The sequence below is a fragment of the Piliocolobus tephrosceles genome, chromosome 6 (genome assembly GCF_002776525.5).
Source record: "Piliocolobus tephrosceles isolate RC106 chromosome 6, ASM277652v3, whole genome shotgun sequence".
Lineage (NCBI taxonomy): Eukaryota > Metazoa > Chordata > Mammalia > Primates > Cercopithecidae > Piliocolobus > Piliocolobus tephrosceles.
In genome coordinates, this window is record NC_045439.1 from 78,846,448 (window position 1) to 78,859,022 (window position 12,575).

General features: G+C 35.1%; 1 protein-coding gene across 2 annotated transcripts in view; it reads left to right on the plus strand.

Annotated features, from left to right (window-relative positions):
- The window catches only part of CEP152 (centrosomal protein 152), a 74,101-nt gene that overhangs the window by 28,788 nt on the left and 32,738 nt on the right, over positions 1-12,575 (plus strand). For both annotated transcript variants that reach the window (XM_023227232.2, XM_023227234.2), the window contains 4 exons: positions 407-554; positions 2,367-2,458; positions 3,248-3,411; positions 12,336-12,540. In XM_023227232.2, the coding sequence (XP_023083000.2) occupies positions 407-554; positions 2,367-2,458; positions 3,248-3,411; positions 12,336-12,540 (609 nt within the window). The remainder of the gene's footprint in view (positions 1-406; positions 555-2,366; positions 2,459-3,247; positions 3,412-12,335; positions 12,541-12,575) is intronic.

Sequence of the window (12,575 nt, forward strand, 5' to 3'; positions counted from 1 at the left end):
CAAATTGCATGATTCAAAGTAGTCTACCTAAATATATATACATACACTTAATACTGACAATATAAAATATGTATAGGAATGTAATACATTTTCTTCGGCTTGAATAAAATCTAATTTTTGAATAACATTGTCTTGTGAATATAGAGTCGAAGGAGACTTTAGCATAATTACAAAAGAAGCATAATTATTATTAGTATAATTACAAAAGAAGAAACAGACTGAAGAGCTGAAGCTTCACCCAAGCTCTTCACTCCCAGTTCTGTGCACTTTACCTTGTAAAAGAGGTGATGCTCCCATGTGCTGATCTTGTGTTTGACATCAAATCTAATTATGTATCATAATTTTTAGTTTACTCTTTATTAAACCTCTTTATGAAAATGACTTCCTGAACTTTTTTTCTATTTAGGAAGACATTTGCTCTCGTTTGAAAGATCATGTGAAACAACTGGAAAGGAATCAAGAAGCAATCAAGTTAGAAAAGACTGAGATCATTAATAGGTTGACGAGAAGTCTAGAGGAGAGTCAAAAGCAGTGTGCCCACTTGTTGCAGTCTGGTAGGTGTCTGGTAGGGCCACTGTCTCCCCAGAAGGCTGGTTCAATATGCAGAAAGAATATAGTAGGATCCATGAATTGTAAAAATCCAGAAGGGACAGAAATCACAATCAGCAATAAATTTCTTAAAAAAAAAAAAAAAGAAAAGAAAAAATATAAATATATATATATAAAGGTTTAGTTTGTTTTTATTAAATAATTTGGAAGCTGGACACCAATATAAAGTACCAAATAAAAATAACCATCATTCTACTGAGATAATTGTTGTTAGTGAAAAGAAAAAATATAAATATATATATAAAGGTTTAGTTTGTTTTTATTAAATAATTTGGAAGCTGGACACCAATATAAAGTACCGAATAAAAATAACCATCATTCTACTGAGATAATTATTGTTAGTGTTTGAATGTATTTCCTTCAAATGAAATGAATGTACACACATAGACAATGCCCTGCTTCTTTATGTAACGCATTTCTGAAAGCATACTAAAGCTGAACACGCAAAAATTGAACAATAAAATACGTTATAAGGTAATTTCTATTCCTGAAAATGAAAAATGATTGTAAAATCCCATTATATTTTGCTTTTTTAGGCCCAATATTTGATCATATAGTTCTATACTTTGTATAACTTCTTTCATATTTCTCCCCTCATGATGGAATAGTGACTTACCTCGTCAGTTGAGGCCAGAGAGTTACATTTTTGTCATGCTTCACATTTCTAATATGGTCTTTATGGTATTAAGTTTGAGACATATGCTTCCTATCATTTTAGTTTCAGCAGTTGTTTCCTTTCTTACTAATTTTTATAAAATGATATTAGAGCAAAGAACAATAAAATCACATGTTTGTACAAACACTGCTATATAGACAAAACTTCCCTGTTTGCTGGTAAGTAGCTCACATTGTGAAAGCAGGTCAACAGTTATTCATTAACTGATATATGAAAGTCACACTTTGGCATATGAAAGGTGATTTAGACTGTTGGTACAATATGTGAGAGGGTGGGTTATTCAAAAGCTGAAAGTACTAAAGTCAAAGACTGCCTAAATATATGTGTATATATGTCTTGGTAGGGGGCAAAATTTGGATTATGGTTTATTAAGGGCCGCTCCCTGTTTAGTTTTATAGCCTTTGTTTTCATTTGGCGTTACTTGGTGAGCCTTTTTCCTGGCTGTTAAATGCTTTGAAAATATTATTTTCTTTATGCCATCATTGCTTTACTTAATCATTTCCCAGATGGTCATTTTCTTTTGAAACCTAATAATATCCCTTTTAAATTGGGAACAGTCCCCCCACCACCTTGCCCAGTACATTTAAAATATGAGGTTTCTAAAGTTTCAGAATTATAACCCTAATATACTTCATTTACATGTGGAGGTGGGGATGCTGGATAGAAAAGCATTTACAAAGAAGTTAAAGGCAGCACAATGTAGTTTTCTTATTGCAGGGTAGAAATGGGTTCCAAAGAATTTTTTCTTTCGCTTTCCATGAGCTGGAGTGTTATCCTCCTATTAAAGGACTTCTAGAATGTTAAGGTCTGTAGATAAGGCTGATTTGATTCATAGTATGGTCATAGTAGCCCATGCCTTTAACTGCCCAAGGTCATATAGGATGCCATACTAAATCTGGGAAATGTCTGGCCCAGACCTATGCCTTCTGGGTCCCATGGGCTCTATGTATTCTAAAGAGACAGTAGTAATAAAGCAGAACTTTACTTTCTATAGCCTCAGTGGATTCAAGTCTTCTGTAGATCGTAAGTACTTTGTCCCCTTACATTTTTTCAGTGTATTCTACGGTTCTTTCCTTTGCAGGGTCAGTACAAGAGGTGGCTCAGCTACAATTCCAGCTGCAGCAAGCACAGAAAGCACATACTATGAGTGAAAACATGAACAAGGCTTTGCAAGTGAGTGTTGCCACTTGGAAGAGACTCTATGGGTATCTGAATTAGGCAGTAGTTACATCACCTTTTTGAATCTTGGGTTTCTTTGTATAATAGAGGTGGTTGGACCACCTTCAAACCAGCCCATGGGAGTTGTTCACCATCTCCTTCACACAGTTGGCAAGTCAAACCTAAGTCTGTCTAATTGCAGAGCCAAGGCCCTCCACTTCCTGCCAGTCTCCCTGCCACCTCCTTCAAGTGGCATGTCCTTTCATCTTTGGGTGTATCCCAGAGATCAGTTCATCTGTGGGGGTGAGGAATGTTGAATTTTGCTGCAATTCTGTCATATTCTCCTCCAGTGCTACTTAATTTTCCACTGGAGGGGGAGGAAAATATGGGAGAAGAGTTCCATTATTACCTCCACCGAAAGAGGTATTTTGCCTTTTCACCACTGGCAGGCTGTAGTACAACACGTTCTTGGCAAACCAGCGTACTTTGTCCTGTACTTTAGTAAGCCAGAAAGTGCCACCATCAGAATTTCAGTCCAAGGAACACACTATTTTCCATGGAGGATAAAATCTAAGAGACAGAGGTGTGAGAGGAAATCCTTATGTTTGTTTTCTCATTCATTTAGGTTTTACTTGAAAACCTGACATATGCTGGTCTTTATAAAGTATAATGTATACTAATAATATATTTGAAGAAGTGTTTTTGCCTTCTGTTGATCATTAAAACAAATTTTGAAACATAGAATGACTGATTTCTTCATATAGGAAAATAACGAAAATTATTTTTAATAATTTTGTGTTGTAGGAAGAATTAAAAGAACTAAAAGATGAAATTTCTCTCTATGAATCTGCTGCAAAACTAGGAATACATCCAGGTGACTCAGAAGGAGAATTAAATGTAGAACTCACTGAATCATATGTGGATTTGGGTATTAAAAAGGTCAACTGGAAAAAATCCAAAGTTAACAGGTATGGAAAGAATAGTTTACTGTAGAAGAACCAAGATTAATAATACTGATGATGCATGCTATCTGTTTTAAGGTGAAAGCGTATTATTTTCATATGTTAACACTGTATATTGAATGCAGATACCTTCCATTTATCAGTAATATATGAAAAATATACATTAATTTTTCCTAGGAACCTTACTATAACTTTACTTTTAAAGTGGAGATTGTTTCTTTTATACTACTGCCTAATACAGATATTTTAGCAATCTCACAGAAGGAAGTATTTTATCACTCCTGCCAGAGACTGACTGGGGAGGGAGTAGTGGTGGTGGTAGAAGGAGAATTAAGCACTGAAAGGACTCTAGAAGCACTTGCTGCATGGAAGGTGCTATTCAAGGCTCTCGGAATAGAGTACAAAAGATAAGATAGGAACTGTCCTTCCCACAGGGAGCTTACGTGTTTTCTGGTCAGGGAGAAAGAAACATTCTTGGAAACAACTTAAGTGCTATGCATTCAATGTTATGTTTGATGTATAAAGGTGGGATTTACACATTTCCTGTACTGGTTTTAGATAGGGAAGAGAGATACGGTGTTTGGAGGAGATTGTATTTAGGTTAAGGAAAGATTTTTGGATGCGTTTAGCTCTTACCACCACCCTTTTGTTTATAGTTTAAGACGGAGTTTGCCATCATTATTGAATTATAGTTTCCTAAGAGTGTTTAATACATGTTGTATTTCAGGTATTACACAACTAAATACAAATATATAAATGTCCTGAGAAGTTTGCAATACGGTAGGTTTTAGAAATTACATATTTTGAGACTGTGATTCCATTTTAAGAACAGTAAGACGAGATTCAGTAAGTTGAAATATAAAGTGATCAGGTGATACTGTGAAAGAAGATATTATTTGAGTTTATTGTAAGGTTCCATTTATCTAGAGGTCTGTCTTCAGGGACTGTCATCCCTACAAATCACAGCGCTTAGTATCACAGCGCCAGAAGGAAGCAAAGAAGAAAATATCACAACTGGGCCGGGCGCGGTGGCTCACGCCTATGATCACAGTACTTTGGGAGGCCGAGGCGGGCAGATCACGAGGTCAGGAGATCGAGACCATCCTGGCTAGCACAGTGAAACCCTGTCTCTACTAAAAATACAAAAAATTAGCCGGGCGTGGCGATGGGCGCCTGTAGTCCCAGCTACTCGGGAGACAGACAGGAGAATGGCGTGCATCTGGGAGGTGGAGCTTGCAGTGAGAGCTGAGATCGCGCCACTGCACTCCAGCTTGGGAGACAGAGTGAGACTCAGTCTCAAAAAAAAAAAAAAAGAAAATATCAGAACTGTATTATATGATGTGTTTAGTAGGAGCCACCTTCAAGTTCTTATCCCAGGACCATATTGACTTAGATTTATTTGTACCCCATGAATTGTCTGATTTCCTAACTTACTGCAGAGGGCTAGGGCAAGGGTTGGAAAAGACAGTATCAGTCCTTCAGCCAGCAGCTCAACCTTAGCAGGGAGAAAACTATGGAAACCCAACAGGCTGGAGTTGCTGAGTATCACAGCAAATAACTCTACACATTTATATATATTTGATCCACATCAGAATGTCCACAGTTACGATCCCAAGTTGTCAAAGAAAGACTTCCACTTTGGTCAGTAAATTAAAGCAATAAACAAAGTGCATTCTATCTTTTTTAGACAGATTTATATAAAATGTTAATATAGTCACCTGGAAAATTCACTATTGTGAATGCCTCATTTCCTGCTAATGCCAGATGAATTCTAAGGGGCTAGTAGAAAGAGCATGGGCTTTAGATCCAGATTGTTTTGAATCATAGTTTTGCCATTTTATTACTAGCTTTGTGAGCTTGGGCAAATTTCTTAGCTTTTCTGAGCCTGTTTTCTTATCAAGTTTAATATCCCTAGGAGGTTAAACTGAGGATTAAAATAATGAATATAAAAGGCCTCATGTAACACATTCTAACATATATTAGGCAGTTGATAAATGATGGCTGTTACTATTGTTACTCAGTAGATGGTTGATTAAAACAGCACTGATCAGATTTTATATTAAGTCACATGAATTTTATATTAATTCAACACATACTTTGTAAAATGTTCTTGATCCTCAACCTTGTGAAAAATATCAAATCCAATATTATTATGTGAGAGTTGGAAAAACCAGAGTGAACTCCTTTGCTCAGTAAGGCCGACAGTAGCAGAACCAGTACTTGAACCCAAACTCCTGAGAAAGGTTCAGTTATCTGTCTGTTCATATTTACACGTCAGTTAAACCTTTTTGCCTTAAACTCCTTTCTTCATGTCTTTTATTTTTGAGGATTAAAGACGTAGTTCATGCCAAAAAAGATTTTTCTCCAATTTGTGATTACTTTTAGTTTCTGCTATAATTTGTCTGGGAATTGAATAAATAATACATTATATATATTTATCTTTTCAAATAGTTACTTCTTCATGATGTCGGTTAAAATATATTCTGCTACCTTTACACTTTCTATATTACTTAGTGCTCATAGCCAAAATCCTGTAATCATCTTTTTTTCTTTTCTTTTTTTTTTGAGACAGAGTTTCACTCTTGTTGCCCAGGCTGGAGTGCAATAGCGTGATCTTGGCTCACCACAACCTCCACCTCTCGGGTTCAAGCACTTCTCTTGCCTCAGCCTCCTGAGTAGCTGGGAATACAGGCGTGTGCCATCACGCCCAGCTAATTGTGTATTTTTAGTAGAGACGAGGTTTCTCCATGTTGGTCAGGCTGGTCTTGAACTCCCGACCTCGGGTGATCCTCCCACCTCGGCCTCCCAAAGTGCTGGGATTACAGGCTTCAGCCACTGTGCCCGGCCTCCTGTACTCATCTTAAAGCACATTCCTATAGATAATAAACCTGAGATACCACATCATTATTATAGTAAAAGGAATGATGGACCCATTCAGTGGGAAAGTGAAGAATAAAGCACAGCGTGATTAGTCACTGAGGCTCGGCAAAAAGACATCCAGTGAAGCACAAGATAAGCGAAGAAACGTTTTGCTTGTAGTCATCCCACCCGCCAGCAGTTTAATAGGTGATATTTTAGCTTCATGGAAAACCAAAAGCAATTATACTCAGATCAAATTGAAAGGAGATAAAGGAGAGAAGGTATTTGTCCCTTTCCCCTGGTCTACTGTGATTCCTAGAATAAGAGGAAGCAATAATTTTCCTGTGTTGGGAATTTTAGTTGACTTGGGCTGCTTTCAAATCACTGACCCAAATATTGGTGGCTACAAGCTTTTATTACCAACTACGTCCTCCCTCAAGCTACTGCCTAGTAAATTTTAAGGGTTTAGCCTCAATGTTCTATTTTACATTCATGGAATTTGAGTAGCTAAATCTGCATGCAGCTTGCAGACAGCTTCCTCTCTCCCTTATTATAGTTGGCTGCTAAGCTCAAATAATAAACATTTAACAAGTGGAATGCCTTTTCCCTTTGGTCTTCTCAGCAGGCTTCATAAGGGACTACAGTTTATTTGGATTTAGGAGAACTGACTTCCATAGGGCTCAGTAGTGAGCCTTTTTCAGGATTGGTCACCACCACTGATTTTTTTCCCCTTTGAGGAAAGAAGAGAAAATTATTTTAGCAAGCACTTTCTCTCTCTCTCTGACTTGGCTCCCTCTAGGAGTACAGGATGTGCTGCTATTTCAGTGGTCGGCATTCAGTAAGAAAAGAAATTGGGGATGCATAATTTGTTAACCGAGCAAAATAATAATTCTGCTTAAGGTTAGTTCACCATGTCTTATAGCACAGGAAGTTATATTGTAAAATATTTTATATTTCTTATAATTTATATTTTCTACTTCAAGGGAAATAGAAGTGGTTTAAATGAGATCTATATACAGACTACTTACACAATATATATATATTACATATACAAAAGTTGCATAATGTATTGCAAAAGCTCCTTTTATAACATTAAAAAACCTACCTAATAGTTTATTCATTTTCTCTCTCTCAACACACACAGACACACACACACAGTATTCTAAGATTTTATGTGGAATCATCCAAAACCGAAGAACAGTAAACATTTTAACTCAGGTACTATTATTTTTGTTTCTAATAAAGGCTTTTAAAAATATTTTTGGAACAGTTTTAATTTATTACAGAAAAATGTATGCAGAGTTCCTATATATGATATGCTGCACCCATTTTTCCCTACTAATACCTTACATTAGTATGATACATTTGTTAGAATTAATGAGCCAATATTGGTATATTATTATTAATTAACATCCAGGGTTTATTTACATGCCCTTAGTTTTTATTTAACATACTTTTTCTGTTCTGGGATCCCATCCAGGCTACCCCATTACATTTAGGGGTCATTTTTCCTTAGATTTCTCTTGACTTTACTTGTTTTTGATGACCTTGACAGTCTTGAGGGATACTACTCAAGTATTTTGTAGGAAGGCTCTCTATTGGAATATGACATATTTCTTATGATTATGTTTTGTCATGGGTTTTGTAGAGGAAGACTACTGAGACTTTCATCACATCATCTTAAGGGCAGATACTGTCAGCTGTTTATTTCTATTCAAAAGTAATTTAATTCTCCATTATGAAAAAAATTAGAAAATACAGGCTAAAAAAGAAGAAAATTTGATTTTCTAATCAAAATTTCTAATCACCAATAATCTCACCTACATCCCATGAAGAAACTGCTATAACATTTCAGTATAAAATTTGCACATCATCTGTTTTGTTTGTTTCTAAAAGAGAAAATAGTCCCAGCTACTCGGGAGGCTGAGGCAGGAGAATGGTGTAAACTCGGGAGGCGGAGCTTGCAGTTAGCTGAGATACGGCCACTGCACTCCAGCTTGGGCGACAGAGTGAGACTCTGTCTCAAAAAAAAAAAAAAAAAATTGATAATATTTCTTTATAATGTCATTTTACTAGTATATTCTGAAATCTTTGAATGTCAGTGAATATCTTTATATATTACTTTTAGTGAATATATAGATGAATCAATCAGTTTAGTTACTAAAACACTGTTTAAAAGTTTTATTATAAATAATGCAGTATCATTGTTATAAGCATCTTTGTAGTCAAGTCTTTATTCACATCTTTATTTCCTAAAGAAGTAGAATAATTTTCTTGCTAAAGGGTGTGCACTTATTTGAGTTTTTTGATGCATATTACTAAACAGCCCTAAAGTTTACATTATTATCCATGTCCTGAGGCTGTCCCTATTTTTTGGTAACCTAGCCGGTATTGACAGTTATCACTTTTCCTTTTTATAATTTTTATATAGTTAGATTTGTCACTGTTTTCATTTATATTTTCTTGATATTTAAAAATAAGTTATTTCTCTAGTACTTTCTATAGTTTTATTCTGCTTTTTAAATCTTTCAAATTGTGAAATATACACATAAAGAACATGGAACATAAATATACAGCTTAATCAATTATTTGAAAGTGAATATTCGTGGGACCACCACCCAGGTCAAGAAGTAAAATTGCCACGAACTGCCCGTGTTCTTTCCTACTGTAACCTTGAGGTTAACTACTGTCTTATCTATTAGGGCAATGATTTTCTGTTTTTTTCCCTTAACTTTTTCATGCCCAGTTATTCACACCTAAGCACTACAGATTTTTAGATTTGCCTTCATATAAAGGAAACTCATACATTAGGTGTGTGGATTTTCTTTCTTTCTTTTTACTGTTTTATTGAGATATTATTTCACATACCATAAAAGCCACCCACTTAAAGAATACAACTCAGTGGTTTTCAGTATATTCACAGAACTGTGCAGTCATCACCACACCTAATTTTACAGCATTTCAACATCCCCCCAAAGAAACTCCATGCCTATTACCAGTCATTACCATTACCTGCCTCCACAGCTCCAGACAACTAATCTACTTCCTGTCTCTCTGGATTTGGCTGCTCTGTGCATTTCATATAAACAGAATCGTATAATATTATCTTCTATGAATTTTCTTTACCATTTCTTCTCAAGCGTGTCCGCTGCTTGACAGAGTCTGTTTCCTTTTATGAAAATATCCTTATATTTGTTTATTATACAGTTCCTGACCAATTGTTCTTCTATTTCAGCACATTAAAGCTACATTGGTCTACTCTCTCTGGACTCGATGGTTTCTGTGAAGAAATTCATTGTTATTTGAATTATCGTTTCGTCAGTAATGTATAGTTTTTTCTCTTGCTGCTTTAAGAATTTTTTTCTTCATATTTAGTTTTTGGTACTTTGATTATGATATGTTTAGGTGTGTTTTTCTTTTAGTTTATCTCATTTTGGGTTCTCTGAGCTTCTTGAATATGTAAATTTATTACATCTTTTACCAAATTTGTGAAAATATCAGCCATTAATTTCCTTAAATACCTTTTATGTCCCTGTGTCTTTGTTCTCTCCTTTTGGGTCTCCAGTTACATGTATGTTAGATTTTTTTGGTATTATACTACAGTTTCTTGAGACTCTGTTCATTTTCTTCTATGGTTTTTCCTTTTTATTTTGGATAATTGCTACTGGACTATTTTCATGTTCTCTCCTTTTTTTCTTGTCATGTATACTCTATTGAGCCTATCTAGAGAAAGTTTTGTGGTTTTTTTTTAACTTTTGTTTACTTAATAACATTTCTATTTTGTTCTTGTATCGCTTTTCTTTCTCTGTTAAGAATTCCTATTTTTTCATTCACTTCAGGTATCTTTTTCTTTACTTCATAAAGCAGAGATATGTAATAGCTAATTTAAACTTTTAAAACTCTTTTAGTGATAGTTTCAGCATTTGGATCATTTGCTGATTGTCTTTTAAGAAGTGGCCACATTTTTCTGGTTAGTTGCATGTCAAGTAATTTTAGATTGTATACTAGACATTGTGAATTTGTATGGGTATTTTAAATCTCAGTTCGGTTCTCCAAGCCTTTGCCACATTGCTTTGAATCCAACCTGTGTATGCATCCCTCGGGGGTTAGTCATTGTGAGAGTTGAATGTGTGGTTTAAATTTCAGTTAAGTTTTTAAAATCTTTGATATGCTGGTTTGAGAGTTGTTCTGTACATGCATAGTTCAGGGCTTAGACGGAGGCTTGTACAAATTTATACACAGAATTCAGGATTCCTTTCTCTGGTTCTCTTCTCTTTGGGAGTCTTCCTACACTCTCTTATCACTGGGTTTCAGCAATCTGCTGTGATGTATACTCGTTTTCTTTGTGTTTCTTCTGCTTGAGATTCACCAAACTTCTGGGTTTTGTGGGGTTTTCGTTTTCATCAAATTAGGAAAAATTTGGCCATTACTTTTCAAATATGTTTTCCATCCCGCTCCTCTTCTGGGACTTCAGTTACACATGTTGGAAAATGTAATATGTTCTGTGTATTTCTGTTTTAGTCTTTTTTCTCTTTGTTAAAAACAAATATATTTTATAGTATTATTGCTATATCTGTATGTTCACTGATCTTTTCTTCTGCAGTTTTAAATATGCTATTAATCCCATCCAGTATATTTTACATTTCAGATATTACAATTTTTTCTGAAAGTTTAATTTGGGTCTTTCTATATCTTCCAGTTTCCTCCACAAGTTCGTATCTTCCTTAACCTTCTAGAACATATGAAATATATTAATTCTATTGTCTGTGTCATTGACGGGTTAGTTTCTATTGATTGGTTTTTCTCTTGGTATAGTTCATATTTTTTTCCTACTTCTTTGTATGCCTGATAAATTTTGATTGAATGCTAGACATTTTGAATTTTGTTTTGGATGCCGGATATTACTATATTTTTTAAAATACTGTTATGCTTTTTCTGTGACACACAAGTTACTTGGAATCAGTTTGATCCTTTCGAGGCTTTCTTTATAGACTTTAATAGATCAGGTTTAGAAAAGGCTTTAATCTAGGGCTAATTTAGCCCCACTACTAAGGTATTATTTGATGCCCTTTAAATTAAGTCTTTGCAAAGTAAGTCTTTGCATTATGGCTCATTGAAACACAACATATTCCCAGCCTTATTCATTTCCTGTGTTTTTTTCCCTAGCCACACATATACACACAGATCTCCAGAGCTCTTTTTCTGTGCAGCTGCTTTTTCCCCAGTATTTCTCCCCTTCATATTCTAGCCACTCTGGCCTCCCCAAACTCTGAATTCTTTCTCTGAAACTCAGTGAGATTACTGGGCTCTGTTTGGGTTTCATCTCCCTGCGCTATGGTCTGGACACTCTCCAGCAGAAAGCTGGGGTAATCTTAGAGCTCACCTTGTTTATTTTCCTTTTCTCAGGAATCACTGGCCTCTGCTGCCTGTTGTCTAGTGATTGAAAACTATTATTTTATTTGCTTTATTTGGTTTGCTAGTTTTTTAAGGAGGATGATAAAGTTAGTCTTGTTAATGCATTACGGCAAGGAAGCAGATAATCTTCCAATCTTTAAATTTATTGAAACTAAAATTGGGTTTAAATTAGCATGATTTTATTTTTGTGTTTTTCTATTTTTGTGTTTTTCAGATATTCACCCAGACTTGTGTTTTAGTGAGTTGAAAAAAATAACAGAAATTGTTGGTTAGGATGGCTAGTGTTTAGTATTCTTTTCTTCCTTAATATTTATGTTGTTTCTGTTAGAGTCATAAAGGGCATGTATATACAGTGTGCAATTTTCCAATAACACAAATGTAAATTATGTCAAAGTTCACATTTCTAAGCTACCTACAGTGAGCAGCAGGACTAATCTTGAGAAGGCTCTTCCTGTGAATAAACGTATTTCTGTATATAGAGACATGGCAAAGGTGATAATCCTTGTGTATGACAACATTTAAAGTTGTTTTGAAATACTAGCATGTATTTGTGTAGGTGACAAAACATGTTCACCACTGTGGTCATTGCTTTTGAGGAATAACCATGTCTGATTTATTACTTGATTTAATCTTAAAAATCACAATTTCTCCATTAGCATTGTACAACAAGAAGACCCAAATGAAGAGCTTTCAAAAGATGAGTTCATTCTGAAGTTAAAGGCAGAAGTACAGCGTTTGCTGGATAGCAACTCAATGAAGCGCCGTCTGGTGTCTCAGTTACAAAATGACCTCAAAGACTGTCATAAGAAAATTGAAGATCTCCACCAAGTGAAGAAGGATGAAAAAAGCATTGAGGTTGAGGTCTGTAAAGCCTATCGAGTTAAAAAAACTTTTTT